Raw genomic sequence first — 23,357 nt, 5'->3', positions numbered from 1 at the left:
TACTCAGCCATGGGGAAAATGCATGATAATGTCTGGATAGTTCTTATACAATATACATGTTTGCAGTGAGAAAGAGAGATTGAACATACATGTACTATTGACAAAGTACGTATATTGTATTTTTGTTCATTTTGTTATTTTGTATGAGTATATTGTATTTTTGTTCATTTTTTTTATTTTGTATGAAGATATGTCAAACAAATTGTGTTCAAATCGAGATATAAAATATTTGTTTCCTTCAAGTCAACCTTTAAATTTTCTCAACTGAACGAAAATTATGTCACTTTTTGTATTTATCAAAATTTATATGTATGAATGTGTATGTATAATGAATGTTACCGGTATTATAAACCATTATTTAAACACTCGCTCATTCACCACTAGTCTAAATCAAAAAGTCAGCAATAGTTCTGTGCTTCAAACTAGCTTTAATATGTCGATATTGGACGGTGCGATGTGCAATATCGTCAATCGTATAATTTTTCACAAAATAGACAGTTTGATGCTTATAATAATTTGGTCTAATCTAAAGTTCCAAATACATAAATTATAATTTATCATATACACTGTTGCTCACAGTTTATTATTTTTTCTTTAAACTATTTACATGTACACCTTGAATAATTTTTATCGTACATGTTTTATATTGACGTTAGACATTATTCACGAATAAGCATCTTAGCTTGTGAATATTCTTATATAAATCAATGTTGGGAGGGGGACATATCAGTCTTCACGATCATTTTAATATGTATGCTTCCATAAACTAAAATTTAATCAACTTTTGGCGTACTTATTTCACACTGTATTCCCAATAGGAAAGCTGAAGAAATCTTTGGATTTGAATTTCATAGGTACGTATACCTTTCATCTTTCATCATTCAAATTGACAATGAAGAGATAAAACAGTTAACTTCTTAAACTATAACTTTATAAACATTTAACAAATGCATGTTCATACATAGATTAATCAATGAAGGAAAATAAAGACTAAGTTATAGCTGTGCATCTAAAAAAATGTCTTGATCAAGTTGAATTGTTGATAAAACAAAACATATTGCAGATAAAAAAAAAAATAAAGTTCTAGTCAACAAAGCATTATTAAAAACTTGAAACTAATTTAAAATTTCATCTGTTTCTAAATAGTTGCAGCTATCACAGGTTTCAAATTTAATCTCCATTACTTTCTTTACACGTGTATCATTACTGTTGACGGTTGCTTTGTTTAACGCCGTTTTTTACTTGGTTGGCCTCCAACGCTGGAATCTCTTGACCGTTTTTTGTCTTGAAATAGAATATAAGTAACATTAGTTAAGGAAGATATCATTATATTAATGTACTTTAAAATTAATTTCATATTTAAATGTAACAAACCATGAAATGACTCTCTAATCAAATACATGTATACAATCATGTCTTCTATATACTAGAATTTGTATATTTTCTGAAGGCAAGTTTGTTTGCTTAGAAAAGAAAACAAGAAGCCCAAATTCTTGGTATGCTAAAGTAACTCAGATAACTTAAATTTAGAACATTAAACTGGAATTTCCATTTCATACATGCATTTCATTAATGAGTTATGCTGAAATAAATCATAAAAGGATATTTTTCTGCTGCATTTTCTTGTCGCAGTATTCCAGTAAGGATGAACTCTGCATTCACAACAGTGACACCCGCCTTCAAGGCCGAGTCACATATCCCTTTATCATCAGGACAGGATATCACCAGCATTTTGTCATCAGCTTTCTTTGGCATGGTGGTCAAATACTGCAAGAAAATGTGCATTTTAAAATTTTAATAAGAAGTCATAGAGATTTACTGGCACATGTAAATGTACAGAACATGCATGTGCCAGTAATTTAGAAATAGACAAAGTGAGCAATCCTTAAGAATGATTAACCTTTTTTTAAAAATACATACCTCTCCTCCTGCACAGGTAATAATGTCTGAAAAAAGAAAAGTGTATTTTATTGTATCGCATGTATATGGAAGAGTATGACACATAAAAGAGTGAAATTAACAGAAAATTGAGTGTCTGTAATTGGCAGACCTTTCATGTTGGCTGGATCTGGTTTTACGGATTTGGTGACATGGATCTTGTACCCTGCCAACACACTGGAGTCACTGGCTTTTTCCAGGGAGGAATGGAGGGCAAACTTGTACTGTCTCTCTGCTGGCTCATCCTTGATCAAGAAAGGGGTGTGGTCTGCAGATAAAAGGAGAAAACATACTTCAGAAGCAGAATTCTCTAAGGGATTAAATTACGTTGACTTGTGACATAAATTGGTTTCCAGAGTGGAATCCATTTCATTGTTTTAAAAAATGTCCTTAATAAACATAAAGCAAAATATAAATTTCATTGGGGATTTAATTTAGTTGATAATGTTATGAATACAACAAATGCAATTCAATCTCAAAAAAATTATCTTTGCCTTTTAAAAAATGTTTTAGCTGATTTATTCAATAATCTGCAGAATCATTTATCCTTGATAGCATTCTTTATAATAAACCAGTATTGTTGTAGAAAGTCAGTTAGTCTGAATTTCTAATTATCTTGGGGTGATATACTGACCTACAAACATTCCTGATGACTTGCAGCTGTCTAACCATTGAGGATTTACAATAGGAATTCCTCTGGCCAAGCAGCACAAAAATTTCACTGTTCTTCTGACCTGAATTTAATCAATTTAGAAAAAATATTGCTCACAGCCTTCGTAAAGCTTGCATTTATTTTTGCTTTTCAAAAAGTACTGGTAATTAAAATTGAATTTAAAGAATTAAAAGATTTTTCTCCCACCTTATCTGTCACCAGATGTGAACATTCATGGACGGAATCTACTAAGTGTCCTCCTAAATCTTTAACTACCTGAAAAAGTATGTCACAATATCATGAAAACTTTGTTTGATACAGTTACATGTACAATTGCAATCATTTACCGGTACTTGATTTTTTTTTCCGTAGAAAAAAATGAAAAAGTAATTTATTTGTTACTTGCACAGCACCACCAGTAATTTTCTATGAATATGTTGCATTAATACATGCTAAAATGAATTTAATAAACTATACATTTAACAATAACTAAAAGAAAACAAATTTTCTTTTTCCTTCAAAAATTGTATGCCTACCTGTCAGTATATGTCAAAAGCTCTTTCTTGTTACAATTCATATCACTGATTTTCTACAGATAAACATCTATAAATGATTACCTTTTGTCCATGTTCATCAGTTACCCCAGTAAACATGACTTTTGGTTTGCTTGGATCTACAGACTTCCTGCGGAGGGATGCTGATGGGGAGTCTGATGACTTGGCTGATTTCTTCACATGCTGTGGTGTAGAAGGAGGCTCCATTTTGGTTTTCTTTACAGGGGCTTCTTCTTTTGCCTACACAATGATAAATAAATCATCAAAACAATACCATGCTCAATGAAAACACTTTATGTAAGTCAACATTTAGAAATAGTTTGAAAGCTGTAAGAATAAAGTTGATGTTTCATTTTCTATAAGGCTAAGATAAAAATCTTTTGTAGATCTACCAGTACATGTACCATACTTTATACAATAAATTATTAAAGAATATGTATCATGGCATTAATATTTATACAAGTACTGCCTTGTACTTGCCTTGCCAAGTACTGCCTACATTGATATATGCTACACTCTAACCTCATCAGTTTTGTGCCTGCCTCGTCCTCTTTTAGGGGCTGCCTTAAGCTGGATACTTTCCTGAGAATCACTGCTCAATTCTGTGTCTGATGCAATGGATGAAGTGTCTTTTGCATTATTTTTTCTGGTTTTGGATGATGATTTCACTGCTGCAGTCTTTTTGTCTTTAGTGTCCTCAATTTCCTGGCTCTCAGACTCCACCTCAACTTTCTTTGCTGCAGAACTTTCCCTCCCTCTTGACTTTCGGGTTGGACCACTGCTTCCTTCTGAATCCTGACTGAGAGTGGTCTGTTTTTGAGCCGATCTTCCCCTTCCCCTCCTTGTGACTGCAGATTCTGTAGATAGAACACTGTCTTGACTTTCTCCTGAGTTTTCCTCATTGTCCTGCCTAATTGCCGATGTCCTTTTATTGCTTGTTTTGCTTTTACCAGATTCTGTGACATTACAAGCCTCGCTTTCCTGAGCATTGTCCTTCGAATTCTCTTTTCTTTTGCCTCTTCCTTTACGTTCTGATTTTGTATCACTAGTCACTTCTTCACTTGCATGCTCTTTTTCTTTCTTTGGTGATCCTCTTCTAGCCTTCACATTTTGAGATGAGCTACCAAAAGCCTGCTGGGAATTGCTGGGAGTTTCTTCACTAATATCATTTAAAAGGTCTTTTTTCCTTGTTCTTTTTGAACCTGTATTTTTACTAGCTTCCATTTCACCTTCTTTTTCTGAATTTTCATTATTTGTTTGTTCACTATCATCTTCTGTTTTCTCTTTATCACTTTTCTTTGCTCCTCTTCTCCCTGTATGCACATTCTCTGATTTAGCCAGGCTTTTTCGACCTCTGGTCTTTTTAGAAGTTTCTGTTTCTGTAACAGTCTCATCTGCTTCATTGTCTTCCATATAAGGCTGGGTTGCCTCTTCAACTACACTCTTTTTGCTAGATTTCTGATCTTCATTTTTAGAATTCTTTATTTCAGAATGTTCATTTTCATCTCTACTAGATGTCTCACTGATCTTTCTCTTTCCTCTTCTTGTTTTTACTACCTTTGCTTCCGAGTTGGATGGTTCTTCCATTTTATCCATATCCTTGCTCTTCCTTGTTCCATGTTCTTGACTGGAGCTGTCTTCTTGTTGTTCTGTGTCTGCCACATTCTGTTCTTTATCTGTATCAGCATGTGCTTTACTTCCACGTTTTCCTTTTCTACCCTTTGCCCCTACAGCTTTTTTCACTACCTCTTGCTCTGCAACACTAACTTCTGAGGAAGTTTCCTCTTCAATGACACATTTTTCTTTGGATTTCTGATCATCTGTATTTTCATTGTTCTCTTCCTCCAGGGGTGGTGTGTCCTCCTCTGATATAGCTATAACATTTTTACCTCTGCCCCTTTTCTTAGTGGAACTGGATTCCTCACTGTTAGCCTTTTGTGACATTGCTCCTCTTTTTCCCTTTGCAGTGGATGGTACAGTCATTGCCTTAGCCTCAACTTTTGGGTCAACTGATAACCTTCCTCGTTTTCCGCGTGCAGAGACTTCTGGTTGTGAGAGATTTGGTAATGATCTACGACTTCTTCCACCCGACCTTCCAGTTGATACCTCTTCCTCCTCCTTATCCTCAAATTTCAGTTTTGATCCTGTCACCTCATTTAACACAACTTCAGATTCCCTCTGGAAATTTAAAATAAAGTAAACCTAAGATAACTACAGATGCCCAGGGCAAGCCCCACACATGGATTCTACGGGTTAACAGTATGAAAAATTAATATAATTGTCTCTTTCATATACTGTACCTCAAGAATCTTCAAAAAAGTTATTCACCTTAAAGCAAGCAATGATTTAACTGGTAAATAAAATTAATAATCACGACACTGCACAAAAATGATTTGGAACATTGCATATCATTAGCTATGTGTGTGATTTTTTGATCTTTTCTGAATATTATACATCAAATACACTTACTGTTTGGAAGTGGACTTTTTTGGGGGATGGTGACCTCCTTCCAGGACTGGCTAGAGCCGACTTATGTGGTGATGCTGGAGGTATCAGCACAGGCTAAATACAACAAAAACAGCATCAGTAACAGGTATGAAAATAGACAGCTTCAATAACAGACTCTCCTTTTTACCAAAATCACTTAACTGAACAGAACTTGTAAATCTGACTTCCAATTCATTGTCACATACTACATTTTGAACATAAGTTTGTCTATGAGTTTCTCATTTCAGTATGTGTTGAATTTGCCTTTTTATTTCAACAAAGTAGTCCACTACAGCAAAAGAGACGACATTGAATTTCATACCAGTATATCTGGCTCACTGTCCACAAACTTCACTGGTTCCACAGGTGTTCCATCTTTCACCTCCACTCCAAGAAGCTCAGAGATAGGTGGGGTGGTGCTCCCTTCCTGATCTATAACATCTACATAACATAAAGATGAAAATTCTACAATGTCAATCATTATTATCTTGGAGAAATGATAAACACTGTTAATCACAAGTTTTACAAAATGATTACTGTAAAAGTGGTTATTTACGCATGGGGGAAATTTACACTAGTTATGCAGTAAGCCTAAAACCGTGTAAAATACCCCCACGCGTATGGTAAAAAAAGCAAAACTTTTGTGTGGTAGATGACACATCCGCGTATTTAATACCCACGCGTATTGTTTGACTCCAAAAATAACCACTTTTACAATAATTGGCCATGGAATACATATGAAAGATTTGCTCCACATGCCTTATTCATGATTATGCTAGGAAGGTAATGCTATATTCAATATTCCAAATAATTTTTATAGTAATACAAGAAGTTCTGAAATTTAAATCATTCAATCTGGCAGTGTAAAGGGATGTCAGAAAGGTCAACATTAATTAATGACCAGTCCTGAAGCTATCAAATAATAAACTAAAGTACAGCACTGTTAAGGTTTACTTTGTAGTCGCACCGACCAGAAAGTACGGGAAATGTTAATATGACATCACATGAAACAACACGTTGTCAAAAATGCTAATTAATAAAGTAATTTCCGATTGTTATGGGTACGAAAACATTAAACAACATACAAAACTACCTATTGTAACTTTGTAGTCAAACAAGTCCAACAATGATAAATATGAACAACTGATTGATATTGATTATATTATAGATTATATTGTGCTTGCTTTTGATTCAACATGTAAGTATTTTTTAGAGCGTGTATTATTTCTTTTCTAGAGTGTTTAATGTACAAGGTCGATGCGTTTGACATCGGGAAGCCTATCTAAATTTGCTTTTTACAAGGGCATACACTAAACAGATCATTACGATCTTTTGGATATACATTAAGGGAATGTTTAATGTATTAAAAAGTGCTGCTGCTTTGATGAAATCTATAGAATGAATTAATAAATAAGTAAAATATTAAGCGAAGGTCATCTAAATTCCAGCGGAGCTCATTTCTTTGATATTTATTCTAATAAAAGATGAACTCTATACAAAGCAGCAGCACTTTTCAGTATCTACCAGAAAAGTAGAATTTAATTATCATTTAAATTTCTAATTCAAATAAGAGTATGCCCTTGTAATATTGAAATTTGTCTATGACCTCCATTCGGGAGAATTATCAACATATGTATCGTGACTATCAATTCAGGTGACCACACCAAGTGTCATGCAAAGTAGCATTTACTATACTGTTTCATTTAATATCACATTTTTATCATGATGAAATATCTTTACATAGATATTTTGTAATAACAGATGCATCGTTTTATGAACGTTAAAATCTGCTGATATTTTCATAGTGAGCCTTAACAGTGCTGCGTAGTTCTTACCATCAGTGTCCATACAATAGGCCTGTGTAGGCTCCAAGTCTTCATCACATACTGTGGTAGATTGTCCACCTGATTCTTTACCTTCAATAACTAGAATTCAGAGATGAAAAAATCTTTTTTCAAATATTTTGAACACCAACTACATAAAATTAATAAAAATTTAGAAAATTGTTGATTATTTAGTAGACTTGATGTTAATTTGCCATCTCCCTGATCAGAAAGACTTCATTGTGTAAAGATTACAGGAACAGACGAGATCTTTTGTTAATGAAATACAGATTTATGCAGAAGTTTAGAGAATAAAAACAAAATTTCACCTTTGTCAGATGTAGAATCATCAATCCTGCCATCGAATTGGTCCATCTTTGTTTTGGTCTCTTCTGCCAGTGATGCTTTACTTTTCTTTGAAATGTCTCCATCTCCTCCATCTGCATCTTCTGTGACAACATCTGTATGTTTGCCACCCCTCCCTTTCCCGGCTTGTCCTTTTTTTGTTTCTTGACTATTCTGGACAGGTTTTTCCTCATTTGCTACTGACTTTCTTTTGGATATCCTACCTTTGGGCTGAATTTCCTCAGTGTCCTCTGTTATTTCAGTTTGTGGTTTAGATTTTGTTGACGATTTCCCTCTCCTTCCTCTTTTTGGAACAACTTGTTCTGGTTCATCTTCCACTGGTACATTTATATCTGTGCACACCAGAGTTTCCTCAGTGCCCTCAGTTATTTTAGGTTTAGATTCAGATTTTGTTGATGATTTCCCTCTCCTTCCTCTTTTTGGAACAACTTTATCTTGTTCTGGTTCATCGTCCACTGGTACATTTATATCTGTGCACACCAGAGTTTCCTCAGTGCCCTCAGTTATTTTAGATTTGGGTTCAGATTTTGTTGACGATTTCCCTCTCCTTCCTCTTTTTGAAACAACTTTATCTTGTTCAGGTTCATCGTCCACAGGTATATTTATATCTGTGCACACCAGAGTTTCCTCAGTGCCCTCCGTTATTTTAGGTTTGGGTTCAGATTTTGTTGACGATTTCCCTCTCCTTCCTCTTTTTGGAACAACTTTGTCTTGTTCTGGTTCATCGTCCACAGGTATATTTATTTCTGTGCACACCACAGTAGGTTCACACTCTGATGGTATTGTTTCTGCCGTAACATCACTGTCTTCTTTTGGATTTATAGGTTGTTCATTATCCAATACCTGATCCTCTTCATATTCAACAGGAACATTTGCTGCAATCACTGAGATTTTGTCAAAAACTTGTGTGGCCTCACATTCCACGGCAACTGTCTCTGCTTCTGCAGCTTTCTCATCAAACACCTGTGTGGCCTCACATTCCATGGCAACCGTCTCTGCTTCTGAAATTTTTTCATCAAACACCTGTGTAGCCTCGCATTCAACCACAACTGTCTCTGCTTCTGAAATTTTTTCATCAAAGACCTGTGTGGCTTCACATTCGACAGATACTGTCTCTGCTTTCGCAGCTTCATTATCAAATACCTGTGTGGATTCACATTCAATAGCAACAGTCTCTGCTTCATTGAAGGCCTGTGTTGCCTCACATTCAACAGCTACTGTCTCTGCTTCAGCAGCTTTATCACTGAAGCCCTGTGTGGCCTCACATTCCATAGCCACTGTTTCTGCCTCTGTGGTTTTGTTGTCGAAAACCTGGGTTGATTCACATTCCTCCTTATCCACCACAAGAGTATCACCACCAGCTACATCAGAAAACTCTTGTGTTTCATCATTATTACCCTCATTGACATCAATCTCTATTGTTGCAGCATCTTTGGTATTTGTCTTCTTATCATTCTTTGCTGTAGCTCTATCTTTACTTTTCATCACATTGACATCCAACGTTTCATCACTTACAGCAACAGTTTGGTCAGTAAAGACCTGTGTTTCAGCTTCTTGGTCCTCCTCTGTTGCATTACTGCTCTTCTCTGCCTCCTGATCATCTTCACTTTCCTCTACCTCATCAGGCAAGTCACAGGCGAGTGTGGGATTGGCAAACAAGTGACTTCGGTCCTCCTCGTTCTCTTCATCTTCATCGATCTCCACTACAGGAACATCCTCATCCTGTAAGTAGACACTCAGAGAGTTAAAATAAACCCCTACAAAATATTCTGAGGCTGTGTTATGATTTCTTTAATGTCAACATTAAAAATATGCTTTACAATTTATTTAATTTCTCAGCTTTTGCCTGTTCATGTACTCTTTATCTACTACATAACTTTACTTATAATGTTTGAAAATTATTCACTGAAAGAGGTGTGCATATCCAAATTGAAACAAGTAGAAATATGCTCTAGATAGTATCTACCTTGTCTTCTTCATTCTCACTCTCAACAATAACCCCTTGTGGACTGCTGGTCTTTTTACTAATCAGTGCAAATAAAAAACAAAAGCACTAGAAATCAAGCACATCATTAGTTAGTTTCCCATCAAGTCACTTTGTATATGTGCATTTATACTCAATTTGATTAACTACTTATCAATGCATAAATTTACCTTTTATCTTCTAAGAATGACTGGGTTTCTGCACATAGTATTTTCTTTCTGGGGGAATCTTCTTCAGTAGTTTCTAATGTTGATAATAAAATACACAAATATAAACTTCATAGAGCATTTTAAACAATGATTTTTGTACTGTAAAAAGGGGATTATCCGATAACATCTTTCAATGCTAATACTGTAAGAATTTTATAAAGCTCAGCATACACATGCTCTAATGGAGTTCTTAGCCAGCTGTTGTATGTTTCAAGCTACTTTTACACAAAGCAAGTTGTAGTTTAAGTACAAATAACTCTCAAGTGTAGAGATAAGGATATGTTTGATTCTTTTCTTTAACGATCAAGAAGAAAACTTTGATAAAAATTTCTTACTATTTACAAAAATATAAAAGAGATAAAAAGTCCTCTGATCTTATGGTTTTCTTGTAATCTCACCTCCCTCAGTCTCTGCTAAAAAGGCCTGGGTGGGAGCCTGAAGCATGCCCTTGTAGCCTGCTGACTCTTTTTCCCCATCTATAACTACGAGAGCATACAGTTCACAAATAATGAAGTTGAATATACATATGCAATACATATTTTTTAAACCATTACACTGGATTGGTTTCCTGCATAGATTTCTCTGTTTCAAGACAATTACCTTCTTCCTCAGTCTCTGAGCCCGATTCAGGTAGAACAACTGCTGTACTGGCAAGTCCTAAAAAATATAACAACAAATGTAAATCAGGGATATTGATTACAATATCTTCAGTCAAATTTATTTAATCTGTTACGAGGAGAAAGTCAAGTACCAGGTACTGTAATTCAACTTGCATGTAAAAGAACTTTATTTCAATCTACATAAAATAAACTGGTTCCAGGCAACTAGTTTTAACAAATAAGAAAAAGATTTTGTAGAAAATAATATACCAGAGACATTTGAGAAGTGGTTTGCAGGGAGAAATATTCAGTATGACCTGGCTCTAGTGAACCTTACAAAAATTCCTTTCACCCAAATTAAAGTTGGTTTAAAGGAATTCAAAAAAATTCTTCTGCACTGTACCTGAATCTACAGAAAGCCAACTAACCTCTGGTCTTTCTAGGTGCTGGAGTTTCTTTTACAGTTATGTCAGGACTCTTCCTGTCTGATAATGGTAATATCAGTTGTTGAAGAGATTTATAAATTACCGGTATACAGTGTGCACTGTAGATGTGGCACGTTAGTATTTAGCAAAGATTCAAATAGCAAAGTTTCATGTATTTATGATCATCTTGGTAGAAGAAAATCTCACCAGATTCATCTTCATCTGTTTCCATATCAAAGTTGATCCTGCTTTTCTTGTTACCATCCTGTTTTTGCACATATGCCTGTCATTTATAATGAAAATTTATTCTTAGCAATTCCAATACTTTTCAGAATTTTCAAACAAATTTTTCATTTTTTAAGTATCACATATCCTTTATTCTCACTTTTATTATGACTTTCTGAACCCTTTCATTGTTTAAATACCATAAAGTCTCATGCATAGCATGCACTTTCTTCAGACAAAATTTGATCAAAGGTGGGGGATGCATGTTATACAAAGGAACATAATATTTCCCATTTTTCACAGCGTATTTCTGGATACTATGAGAGAATGACTGCCTATCACATGTTATGCAAGTTTTCTGAGTGTATACTAAACCTGTTTTGTAAAAAATACCTTATTCTTAATTTTATTTTCATGTATTACAATATTTATCCACTAAAACCACTGTTCCTTGTATTAAACAATTACTCGCCAATGTATTCGCCACTGCATAACCAGCCAACTCTTGACTAGTCACAATATAGTATGATATATGGGTATGGTTTAGATCCTCAAATGTTATTACATTTTAGCCTTTTGAATACATAATCAGCAAAACATGCACATCGATGATTTTTTCCTAAAACTTGACTGAAAATGTTGGGGTTTTAATATGTGTATTATATATCAGTGCTCCAAGTTGCGACTAAAACAGTCTCATTTGCGAGTAAAATTTCAATTTTGCGACCAAAATTTCATAGTAATTCGCATTTTCGCGACCTAGAAAATTTGGACATGTGATCGTCTCGGGATCGAAATTTGTTGTGATCGGGATCGAAATTCATCGTAATCGAAATTAACAAAAAATTAACTCTCGGTCAATGTAATGTTTGAATAAATGTTAGCTTGAATCAAGCGTCGCTGGAATGTAGATGAACATGGCCACGATGGCGGAAAAACGAAAGTCAGGGCTTCTGTCGTTTGGGTTTACAAAAAATTGTTCATATTTAACTTGTTTATAAAATTATTAACAGATATTATGGCGAGTGAATAAATTTTTGATGGCGACTATAAATTCTGAAATGGCGACTTAAAAAAAATTGTCGGTCGCCATTTAGCGACCTAATAGCAATTGTGACTTGGAGCACTGTATATAGAAACTACAGGTTTTTTTTTGCATTTGAAACCCAACGTCAGGGATGCGTATCATACACAGGTGCATGCAATACACAAGACTTTACATTCTGTTACATGTATATTACATACAAATTTTTTTCGGGTAAGTTGTACCTGAGTTGGCTGAAGCAGATCCACGCTATTGTCACTATCATAAGCCTCCTCATCTTCTTCTTCAGAGTCATACACTAGAGTGGTCACGTGAGAGGTCTTGTCTCTTTTCTCTCCTGGATCAGATGGATCAGTTGGAGCTGTCTGGAATCCGGACTCTGATCCAGTCTCCGAGTCATCCACATCCAGGTCCTCCTGCAAAAAACATATCCTATGGTTTTAAACCATCCTGAATGTGCTAAACATGCATCCTGAATGTGTTGAAATCATCCAAAATGCGTAAAAAAAATGCATACAATGTCAAGAGGCTTGTAATGCATGCAGAATTTTTAAATTGAAATAAAAGACAAAAGACTAATTATGGTTGTAGCATTTCTTCTCTCAATAACTTACTGGTTCTCCAATAATGTAAACACACTTTACATCTCCAAACAGCAATGGGTCTTTATTTTTCAATTCATATCGAACTTCTGGGATCAAATACATCTGACCATAAAAAAGAAGAAAAATACAACTCAATATAATTATGTATATTGCAAACAATTATAATGTCCTCTGATGTGTGTTAAACAGAAAATAAAGTCCTCATATCAAATATTGTTTACTAGATCAGTGAACATTTACATAAACATATTAAAAATGTGGTTTTAACCTTTCCCCTTTTTGTTTTGTTTCTGCTTCCTTTATCATATATCAGATGATTCTCTCCTCGCACCTCTATACAAGCATGTTCTCTGGATAAAGCCTGAAAAGAATGAAACCCAATCCATACTAAAACTACTTTATTAGGGCATAAATATCCTTCTTAATGGCCTATTTGCATTGCCTGCTTGTAATTGCAATATGAAGCAAGAGGCCAATAGGCCTTAACAGTCACCTTAGTACCATAGCCCATACACAAAACATGTCGAGGAGTCTCATACACTGATCAATCAAGAATTTTAAATTTAAACTTAGCTTCAAACATACCCCGTTTAAATACATCTTGATATTAATCAAGCACTGATTATTTTCCTAGTTTAGCAACAATAAAACACATTTTATAGCTTATGTAAGTTGTAGTTTCTTTTGAAAATGATTAAGCTTTATTTATTTTGCAACGATTGATAAACAAGTTTTACAACTTATATTTTGATTTCACTCATTGGCACGGATGTTAGCGCGAGGGGGCATTGTTGTGGGAGGAAGCCAAAATACCCCAAAAAAAACAATGTGTCCAACTGCCATACCCTATCACATACAAACACTGAGGGATCAAACTTAAGTCACAGCGATAAGAAGCGGGTGCATTGTCCACTGCACTGCTTGGACACCTTTTCAAATTAAAGCCTAGGATCCTACATACTGCTCACCTTTAAAGGAATTGCAACATGACAAACATCCTCCTTACGACCAACAATATTTTCACCTAATGAAATAAAAGTATTTGGAATATATACCTGAACATAAATAAATGAATAAATTTCATTTGTAAAAACATAATGGCAATGAGATATGATTACTAATCTTCATTTTAAATAATACCCTAGTAATAAATTCTTTAAAAATAGTGGTACAGGTGTCATGTAATATTTTGGACCCTGCGATATATTGAACCCGCCAATATAATATTGAACCCCAGGTTCAATCTATTATAGCCATGATATTTTGAACCCCCCTCTGCTATTCAATTCCTATTGGAGAGCAGGTTCAAAATATCAAGGCCACAATGTCTATTTCAAATTCCCTTTGGAGAGGGGGTTCAAATTCTTACATTTCCATATTTTATATGGAGGGTCAATATTTTGCAGAAATATATTGAACCTGGGTAAATGATATCGCAAAATATTTTGAACCAAGGCTCAATATTTTGCAGTATCAAAATATTATATGACACTGGTATTTATTTTAATTACATATCTTCAGTTTCATTAATAAAATTTCAATACTTTGTCTGTTATAAATCAAATGTATATTTAAGCACCAATAAGTCTTAAGCATGATATAGAAGATTACCTTCATACAAGGGAAAAAGTTTCTCTGGAAAACCGTCCTGCTTTAATACTTTCAAAAAGGAAACCTGAAGTAAAAATTGTTCCAACACAATTCATGCATGAAAAAAGAAAACCAATCAACATTAAGAAAAATTTTAGGCTTGACTTTTCATTCATTTGGATTTGCCTTTTTAACAACATATAAAATAAGTAATATTTCAAAATATAAAATGAACAATATTGCCTCAAAAAATTCTTACAATTTTCTTCTTTCCATCTTCATTTTCTTCATCAGTTTCGTCGCCGAAATCTTCCAAATAAATTGCTTGAGTTTGCTCAAGGTCAGACATTTCCTATCTCTGAGATCAAAATTAAATTAAAATTAACATCATCCTCCAATAACCATCCCATTAAAGTGAGGACTATTTCACAGTATCCAATCGAGGACTATTTCACAGTGTCCAATGGGGTGGTATTCGGACATTATAAACCAAGCCAAATCTCTAGAGATTACATTTCCAACTGGGAAATTCCCAGGATAAAATAAGCCAAGTTTTGCCATGCTCCTACAAGCTAGTGGGTTATCCCTTGATCTAAGTAAGAAACATTAATTATCATTTAATTTTAAACCAAAGAGTCTTGAATTGGAGACTATTTGTGGTCCTTAATTTGTTACAATGGCTCCCAACATGGGGCTTGCACCCATGACCCAAAAATAAAAAGCCCAACATTGGGTGAAAAGTCTTAGAAAAACTAAAAAGTCCAATGCCATGGAAAAATCCAATGGAAAATTGCCAAGTGATATTGCCCGGAGTTGCATTTGGTTATTTTCTCCTACGTAGACTGACAATTATCCCTTCCCAGACTGCCAATTTACTGCGATAATTGCCAGTCTACACTCTTGTGCCATCACTTAAATGCAACTTACATGTACCATTCAATTTACATTCTATCTGGCAAATAAAGATTTTTCATTTACTGAGTAATGCAGTGTGGTTGCATTCATGAAGTATCTAGAAATAAGGTATGTCAATTGTCATGCTTAATTAATGCTTACAATAGTCTTGGTAATAAGTTCAATGAATTTTTAAAATTTGATAATGAATGATTTTTGAAAGCAATGCAAAATTCCAAAGTAATAAAATTTATTCCTGGTTTTCATGATCAAGTATATAGAGATTCATTTGGTAAATCAGGTGCATATGCCCAACAGGGGAAAAATTGTTTAAAATGGTGCTGCATAACATGCATAAGGGGGATGATCACATTAGAACTCAAACTCAAGAGGCTTCAGTTAAGACAACAAGTCAAATCTCTATCTACTGAGCTATAGGCTAGTCCTACCGTTCAACCAGTAGAGCATTGGTTTTTTAAGGCCCAGTCTAAAGTTCTAGCATAGCTGTTGTTGTCATCTCCCTATTTTATTTGTGCACAACAAAATAAGCAATGTTGGAATGTTATGAAGAGTCTCGAGTATAAAATTTCATATGCATAGAAAACTCAAAAGAAATGGTAAAAAGTATGATATTGTGCTTATAATATTAATTAAGCTGATTTGGATCGATCAGCAGTAGTCAGCACTCCCATGCTCCTTCTTTTGTCACTATTAGTAGGTTAACCCTTAAAGCATACTTGGTAGTGCTTTGCATTAAAACACCGAATTGATTATTAAACCAAAGGGTCTTGAGTTTGATTCTATAGCTGTCCATTGTGTCACAATGTCACTGGTCTGGTGTGTGGTCAGCAACTTCTCAAAAGTAAACAAACAAAAATTTTATAAAAATCAAAACAATGTTGAAATGACAAATCTTACCTTAGAGAAAAAATTTAATTGGTTGCTGATTATAAGCCAGACAAAGACATACAAGACGGTTGTGCCTACTTTGTACACCACTGATAAATAATAAGTAAAGTCAGTTTCATTTTTTCAGCTACTTCGCGCACTTTCGTTCCGCATGCGCGGATGAAAATAGGAGCCGGAAGTTTGATTGTTTATGTCGGACAGGTGCCTCTGTCGTTCCCGAAACAACAACGGAGAATGGGAGTAACTGTCCAACAAGTAACTCCTGGAAATGGTAGAGGACAACAATTCTTTCAGTTGATTTTCTAAGATTGAAATACGCGTCGCTTCGCTTCAATTTTGTAAGATTACTGCCGTCATTGTTAAAAATTCGCATTCAGACCGAGTTTTCTTTACACTATTTCAGAATTTATCTTTTAACTCCCATGTGTATTTATTGTGGTGCATCGTATTGAAATTATTTAAGATCATTATTTGAAATTTATTGCACTTGTAGTATTACCATCTTCTTAATTGAGTGCTTAATTCTTATTCCTTTATCAACTGATCGATGTGGTACTTGGTCTCAATTGCAGTTACCGGTATGCACCAGAACTGGTTGAATATAGATTACAGTGTAATTTGTGGGGTAAATTGAACCAAGTTGCATGATACAGATAGTCAAAATACACGATAATTGTTTTGATATGAACTGGGTATATATTATAACCAATATTTTTGCTTGGTAGAAGAGGGCTCACTAAGCATCCATCCCCAATTATTGTTTATAGTTAGAGACAGTATATTCACCCCAAACTGGGTGAAGTGAAAATGCTTAAATGTCCAATCTTGATCACAAAACAAAAATTCCTTATACTCTACTATGCCCAATAGTCCATGAAACTTAATACTTCTATAATCATGTCAAGACAAATTAAGTCAGATACTTAATGTCACTTTTACTGTAGAAGCACAAATATTCGTCGGGTTAAAATTTCATTGTTTTTTAACCAAATAAAATTTCATTGGGATTTAATTTAATCTTTAAAATGCATCATATATCAACTCTGTATTTAGGAATACTTGGGTTAAAAATTTGTCGTAAATTTAATTTTGATGATTTATACTTCCAATGAAAAATAACGAAATTAAATCCTCAATGAATATTCTACATTATTTAATTAGATACCATATGTTTACATGGGCATTTTTATCACAAATAAAGTTTTGACAGGAAAAAGACAAATGCTTTACTATAACTAAAATTTGTTGGGTTTTTTTTATCAACAGGACAGACTTACCCAAAGAAAGGCCAAGTGGTAGTAGTACATTACACAGGTAAAGAACTAAAGAAATTGAAAACTCTTTGGCATCAATGTCAGGAAAAGGGCTGGGGCACTTTCTTCACTTGCTACTGTTTAATATTATTTAATAAGGGCATAAAAGAAATACTTTAATAATGATAAAAGAAAGTTTTCTTTTTGTTCTCTGCAATTACTGGTACTTGTATTACAGATGCAGAGGAACTCATTTTTTTTTCACATTTATAGGAACCCTAGAGAATGGACAGAAATTTGACTCTTCAAGAGATAGAGGGCAGCCATTTAAGTTTAGGATCGGTCACCAAGAAGTCATTAAAGGCTGGGACGAAGGAGTAGCAAAGGTCGGTCTCAGAGTTCTGTGATTTATGCACAATGATCTAGACCCAGGACCATAACTTTTAGACAGACTCTCTTGCCAGCAGTATTATGTTACATTTGTGACATACATGTATTGTTACATTTCATACCTACACGTACTTGTAATATGATCCTCAAAAGTGAGACTTGAGATCAATTTAAACCTTTTATTTTAACTTTTGTGTCCCTAGACCTTGTTTTGCTTCTTTTAAAATTCACAAGAATGTATTTAGTTAATGCCTTAAAATGGAAATGTTATCTTTTTTGTGTAGTTCTTTTAAGAAACTCTGATTAAATCCCTTTACATGTATTATGGTAAATTTTTTAAACTTATATAATTTGATTTTTTTTTACAAGATGAGTATTGGAGAGCGTGCCATTTTAACATGTAGTCCAGATTACGGATACGGAGCTATTGGTTACCCAGGAGTATATCCTTTTAATTGAAAACGGTTTCTTTTTAGATATACAGTTTAAAGCATATTATATTTGGTGCATACAATTTTTGGTAGAAAATGATTTCTTAAGAAATTTTGCATGGATTTGAATTGATGTAGGTATTTCTTGATGCTGTACCTGTTCTTATATAGATTTGATTGGCATTTAGTGTGTACTTGATGAACTTGATTTAGCAGAAGTTGCTTTCTGTCAAACACACTGAAAGAAATACACAACCAAATGTAGTTTTTAAAGTATTCTTATGTTATTTGATATTTCTAAAAAAAAAAATCAACCCAATATGAAAATTAGAACCATTTTAACAAGACCTTGGACTTTCAGTAGGATGTAACGATCTATTTCTTGCTTCAAAACAAGTTACAATGACGCTGGTTTCAAGCGAAATATACACTGATTGTGTAGTCTTTGCTCTAAAGCCAGACACACCCTGTTGATTTCAGAGAGCCCTGGTTGAGTGGCCTCCAATGAAACAGACAGGCCTACATATCATTGCCGTTTGACTCAGCTACATAAAGTCCAAGCTTTTGTTAAAATGGTTCTACCAGTTCAAAAGGTCAATTCTTCAATTCAGTTACCAGTACATTAACAAAGGTTTAAAAACTAATTAAAGCTATGGGTAAAAAAGTTAACATGTTTAATGAACAAATACTTTGTTATTGACAAATGATTAAAGTTTGGAAAAATTAATGTATTTATTAATTCATAATTCTTTAGTTATTTTAACAATAAGATGCTTTCTTCGGTGATTCAAGCGGGATATGAAGGTGGCAACATTGCAGAAAAAATACCTGTAAATTTTTTCTGCAATGTTCAGTACCTACATAACCCCCATGAATCATCAAAGAAGCATTTTATTGTTTATTTTAACATCTCTCTTTTAACTAATTAATAAATTGATCATAAAAAGTAAGAAAAATTCGCTATAAAATTACTGTTAATGTACATAAGTATGTAAGCTAAGAGAAACAGCCAAATAGTCGCCTCTGAGACTTTGAGTCTGACATCATCATGATAATTTCATGCAGTCCATGATTTTTCTTAGGTTGCTGTAGGTTACAACCACTCGATAAACAGGGCTTGTCGATTTCAGTCCTTTCAATTTCAGACGCTGTAGATTTCGACCAATCGTTAAATGGGGCGTGTAGATTTCAGTCTGGCTGTTTCTATAGAGCTATGAATTAACCATGAGTTTCGGTAAGAAATAGGGGAAATCATACTTGGTAGATGTAAATATATTACAGTAATGTTAAATTATTTAATTATTCCTATGCATTGCTGTTATCTTCCTTAATGTTGAATACTATCCCACCAAATGCAAAGCTAATATTTGATGTGGAGCTGTTGAAATTGGAATGAATCTTCAATGGAAAAACTGTACTATACCTAATTTATTGAAATTTGTATTTCTTTTATAAAGAATAGACAATTTTATCCACAAAGGAGTAAAAGAATTATGATTTTTGTCAGACATATTCCCTATAAATTTGCATATCCATGTAATTTGAGATGATTATTGTGTGCAAATGTGTGAAAGTGTTAATGTATAATGAGTTATAAAATATGTTTATATCTTTTGAATCATGAATGAGCAACAACATCATTTACTTATGTGCTTTTTATGACAGGAAAAAAACAGAGAGTGATGAAATATTCTTGTATGAGTATATTCATGTTTTGTTAGTAGGATGGAAATGACCATTACCAGCCATTCTGTATTAGATTGTTCCGACATTTTATCAGATTTATTAGGAAGATCTTAGATGCAGGGGGCAAATTCTAAGACAATAGAGTGACTAAGTCTTTTTATTGTCATTAATCAGAAATAGTGATGGTAAATACATGCATATGGAACAGGAAAAGTTCAATATGTGTGTGTATGTGATAAACATTTACCATATTTGTAAACTTTCTAGAACTGTATTTTATTTTGAGAAGACATTGTTATATGAAGTTGCAATTATTAGAACTAAACACACTTTGCTATGCTGTAGATTTCATGATACAGTAGTAGAGCTAGAAATCAGTGTAAAAACATTTGAATTGGTACATGCTATACATGTATCTCAAAATGTTGCAGTCAAGGATTGTACACTGTATATGAATGCACATTTGTAACAAATTGTCAAAAGATAATTTGATCTTAAGAAAAATGTAAACATTTTGATTATTTCAAAAATTATTTTTGAAATTAATAGGAATAAAATTTGTAAGTGATCTCATATCTATATATACCAGTAGATGCAATGTTATTTTTGCTAAAGAAGATTCTTTCTTTTTTTTTTACCTGTGGTATACTTTTGTTTATAGTGATGTGATATTCCTGAAAGCTGAGAAAGGATAAACATTTTATGTATATTTTGCTAATTGCACACCCGGTAATTTAATTTTCTAAAAAAAAAAATCATATTTTTAAATGAAAGGACAGTTAAATGAGCAATATTTAACTATATGTTGTGTATGATAATACATGGAAACAAGGCTCATGAAAAGAGAAAATGTGTAGATCTTTGATTAGGTTGTAACATCTACCCATATACCCTAATTATTTCATCCGGTTTGTGCAATTAAAGTCCAGCAAGTAAGTCCAGCAAGTACTGTTTTGAGTGAGAGATTATACGGCTATTGAGAGGCAGAGAAATTAAGATAATATTAAACTTGAACTATGAATTCCATATTGTCCTGCAATTGGTATAGTAAAAATATTTAGGTACCTCACTACACCTAGACTTATACTTTTTAAGACGTACACTACATCACAAGATCACAATTTAAATTGTTTGTATCAATTTTATTTGTTGTATATTGTCATAGCTCATTGGTTAAAGTACAGGGCTTGTAACCGCTGATCAGGACTTCGAATCTGCCTGAGGTTTTAATTCATTTTGACTGAACTGAATTTGTGGAAAAATAATTTTTATCCAAAATTGCAATTTTTCAGACTAATTTATATATCTTAACCAACATGCTTTTCATCATTATGAAGTACATCTAATCTTCTGCTGATTAGAGAAACTTTTTTAAGGGGTAGTGACCCACCTTAATAATTACTGGGTAAACACATAAGTGTTAATTACTCAAGAATCATATTGACTTGTACATGTATTATATACTTTGTGTTGGTATTGTACGTAAACAGTTAACTACAGAGTCAATGATATTCTTTTTGCAGGAAATACATCATTTACAAAAAATATGATGTTCACAATCAGAATTTTCAGTACCTGGGTAGATATGAAACTTGTACTATTAATTTATTTTTGAGGGAGGAGAATAAAAGATGGATTAATTGTAAAAATTACATTTCACATAAACATACAAAATATTAATAATAAATTGTTTAATTATTATCCTTAGGAGATAATTGATTTGGATTATTGTACCCGTTTATTGTTTACAGTGTTTTACAAAATTTATAAAATATCTTTGTTTTATTGCAATTTTTTTGTGAATTTTTATTTGAATAAAATACAAAGAAATACCTAAAATGACAATTACTAGTTGTTTACATGAAAGGTATAACTTTGGTCGTAAAAATGTTTGATCTGCTTGTATGTATTTATGTAGGCAACGGTCTGTTGTTTTAATGATATGAAGAGGTAAAAAAGAGCACACTTAGTATTCGATTTTGCCCAAAATATGCTGCTTTTGCAAACATTAGGCAATATTATAGTATATTTAGTCAAGATACGCAAAGAAATGCAAATTACACATGTTAAAAGAGTCTTAATTGATTAAAGTCTCCCGATTTTTTAAGGAATATATAGGAGAATAGCGTGCAATAAATGTTCGTTCGAAAAAATAGCTATATATGTTTTGTCTGGTTCTTCCACTCCGCCGTGATTTTCTACAATACAAAATGATTAGCACCTTGTATATTACAGAGTTAAAACCTTGGTTTGGTTGTTAAGTTTAAGAGGGTGAAGAAATCATATAATCTACAAAATCAGTGTAATAGAGTCATAACAAGAGTTTTGATGATGGAAGTTTTGTTTAAATATTATAAATACGCACTTCATCATGTTTCTAATACTAGTAATCATTTTCAATCGTAAGTATAAAAATAAACAATGCTAACAAGTTAAAATGGATAAAACTATGTATGCACGTGATCAAGATCATGAGTATGCTAACATGCTCATATTAAAGGCTTTCCAGGGTTTGAACCAAATGCTTTCTAAGATGAGAACACCGACAATAAAATATTTTTATTATTAGTCTATTTTGCTTAATTTAAAAAATAAAAATACATATTAAATATGAAAATTCAATCATTTTATTTACAAAACAATAAATCCTTCAAAGTAAAATAAAAACACCAACTCGAGTGATCAATTCAAATGTCATGAAGAAAGCAATAACCAAAAGACTGTTTATAGGAAAAATGTATTTCTAAGAAATTGCAATTATTATTCATATGATTCTTCATGGAAAGTTATATTTTAATGTTTAGAACATTAATCATTAATGTCCCTCCCTGCTTATTTTTGCTATTTAATTTATTTATTTCCGTCATAAAGGCACTTTCACGTATAACATGTTTTTTTCTGACTGAAACTACAACATATGCTTTCTAGAGAGAAATATGTACATTATAACTAAAAAAAAAATTCTAACACATAAATCAAATGAATATACATGTATCGTTAATGTATACAGTATATGAACTGTAATTAAATACCGGTACTTATGTGTAATGTTTATTCTGATATATGAAAGTTCAATTAAGTAAATATCTTAAAAACTTTATATATTTTTTCATTTATGTACTATGAAATATATGTCCACTTTTTAACGAATACATAAAAACATGTACAGTTGGTTGTCAACCAGTTAGGTTTTTTTTTTCAATGAGCTATATGAAATAAATAATAATTACCAGGCAGTTCAAAAATTGATAATGTAAGTAAATACATTTATACCCTCTCTACCGCCCACTTT

The 23,357-nt window shown here is 33.1% G+C and overlaps 2 protein-coding genes across 4 annotated transcripts; one reads left to right on the top strand and one right to left on the bottom strand.

The window, feature by feature from the left end:
• Positions 1 to 55: 55 nt before the first annotated feature.
• LOC128165070 (mediator of DNA damage checkpoint protein 1-like) lies at positions 56 to 16,447 on the bottom strand. 2 transcript variants are annotated; one of them, XM_052829270.1, is made up of 25 exons: positions 16,315 to 16,447; positions 14,762 to 14,860; positions 14,524 to 14,587; positions 13,881 to 13,936; positions 13,181 to 13,273; positions 12,922 to 13,014; positions 12,532 to 12,723; positions 11,245 to 11,320; positions 11,041 to 11,097; positions 10,614 to 10,670; positions 10,412 to 10,489; positions 9,975 to 10,047; positions 9,787 to 9,844; positions 7,784 to 9,542; positions 7,467 to 7,556; positions 5,954 to 6,072; positions 5,614 to 5,706; positions 3,667 to 5,322; positions 3,208 to 3,384; positions 2,798 to 2,866; positions 2,573 to 2,672; positions 2,051 to 2,206; positions 1,921 to 1,946; positions 1,607 to 1,767; positions 56 to 1,301 (listed from the first exon to the last, which is right to left on the bottom strand). In XM_052829270.1, exons 2-25 carry the CDS (start codon positions 14,849 to 14,851, stop codon positions 1,226 to 1,228), a joined length of 5,469 nt encoding a protein of 1,822 aa, XP_052685230.1. In that variant the 5' UTR covers positions 14,852 to 14,860; positions 16,315 to 16,447; the 3' UTR covers positions 56 to 1,225. The 2 variants fall into 2 exon arrangements, with proteins under 2 accessions (XP_052685230.1, XP_052685231.1); XM_052829271.1 differs by lacking the exon at positions 16,315 to 16,447 and having other exon boundaries at positions 14,762 to 16,295.
• LOC128165072 (peptidyl-prolyl cis-trans isomerase FKBP1B-like) lies at positions 16,420 to 21,904 on the top strand. 2 transcript variants are annotated; one of them, XM_052829273.1, is made up of 5 exons: positions 16,420 to 16,576; positions 17,572 to 17,619; positions 17,832 to 17,944; positions 18,318 to 18,391; positions 19,721 to 21,904. In XM_052829273.1, the coding sequence occupies exons 1-5, from the start codon at positions 16,465 to 16,467 to the stop codon at positions 19,773 to 19,775; spliced, it is 402 nt and encodes a 133-aa protein (XP_052685233.1). In that variant the 5' UTR covers positions 16,420 to 16,464; the 3' UTR covers positions 19,776 to 21,904. The 2 variants fall into 2 exon arrangements, with proteins under 2 accessions (XP_052685233.1, XP_052685234.1); XM_052829274.1 differs by lacking the exon at positions 16,420 to 16,576 and adding an exon at positions 16,676 to 16,883.
• Positions 21,905 to 23,357: the final 1,453 nt, after the last annotated feature.

Source organism: Crassostrea angulata, chromosome 10 (assembly GCF_025612915.1).
Source record: "Crassostrea angulata isolate pt1a10 chromosome 10, ASM2561291v2, whole genome shotgun sequence".
In the NCBI taxonomy this organism is placed as follows: Eukaryota; Metazoa; Mollusca; class Bivalvia; order Ostreida; family Ostreidae; genus Magallana; species Magallana angulata.
This window is presented reverse-complemented; position numbering and strand designations above follow the sequence as displayed.

Coding starts and splice junctions, on each gene's coding strand:
- LOC128165070 (XM_052829270.1), bottom strand. CDS start 14,851: ATGTCTGACCTTGAGCAAACTCAAGCAATTTATTTGGAAGATTTCGGC. Junction 13,937..14,523: donor ACTTTTTCCCTTGTATGAAG/GTAATCTTCTAT, acceptor TTATTTCATTAG/GTGAAAATATTGTTGGTCGT. Junction 6,073..7,466: donor CTATTGTATGGACACTGATG/GTAAGAACTACG, acceptor TATGTTATGTAG/ATGTTATAGATCAGGAAGGG.
- LOC128165072 (XM_052829273.1), top strand. CDS start 16,465: ATGAAAATAGGAGCCGGAAGTTTGATTGTTTATGTCGGACAGGTGCCT. Junction 16,577..17,571: donor ACAAGTAACTCCTGGAAATG/GTAGAGGACAAC, acceptor TTTTATCAACAG/GACAGACTTACCCAAAGAAA. Junction 17,620..17,831: donor GGTAGTAGTACATTACACAG/GTAAAGAACTAA, acceptor TCACATTTATAG/GAACCCTAGAGAATGGACAG.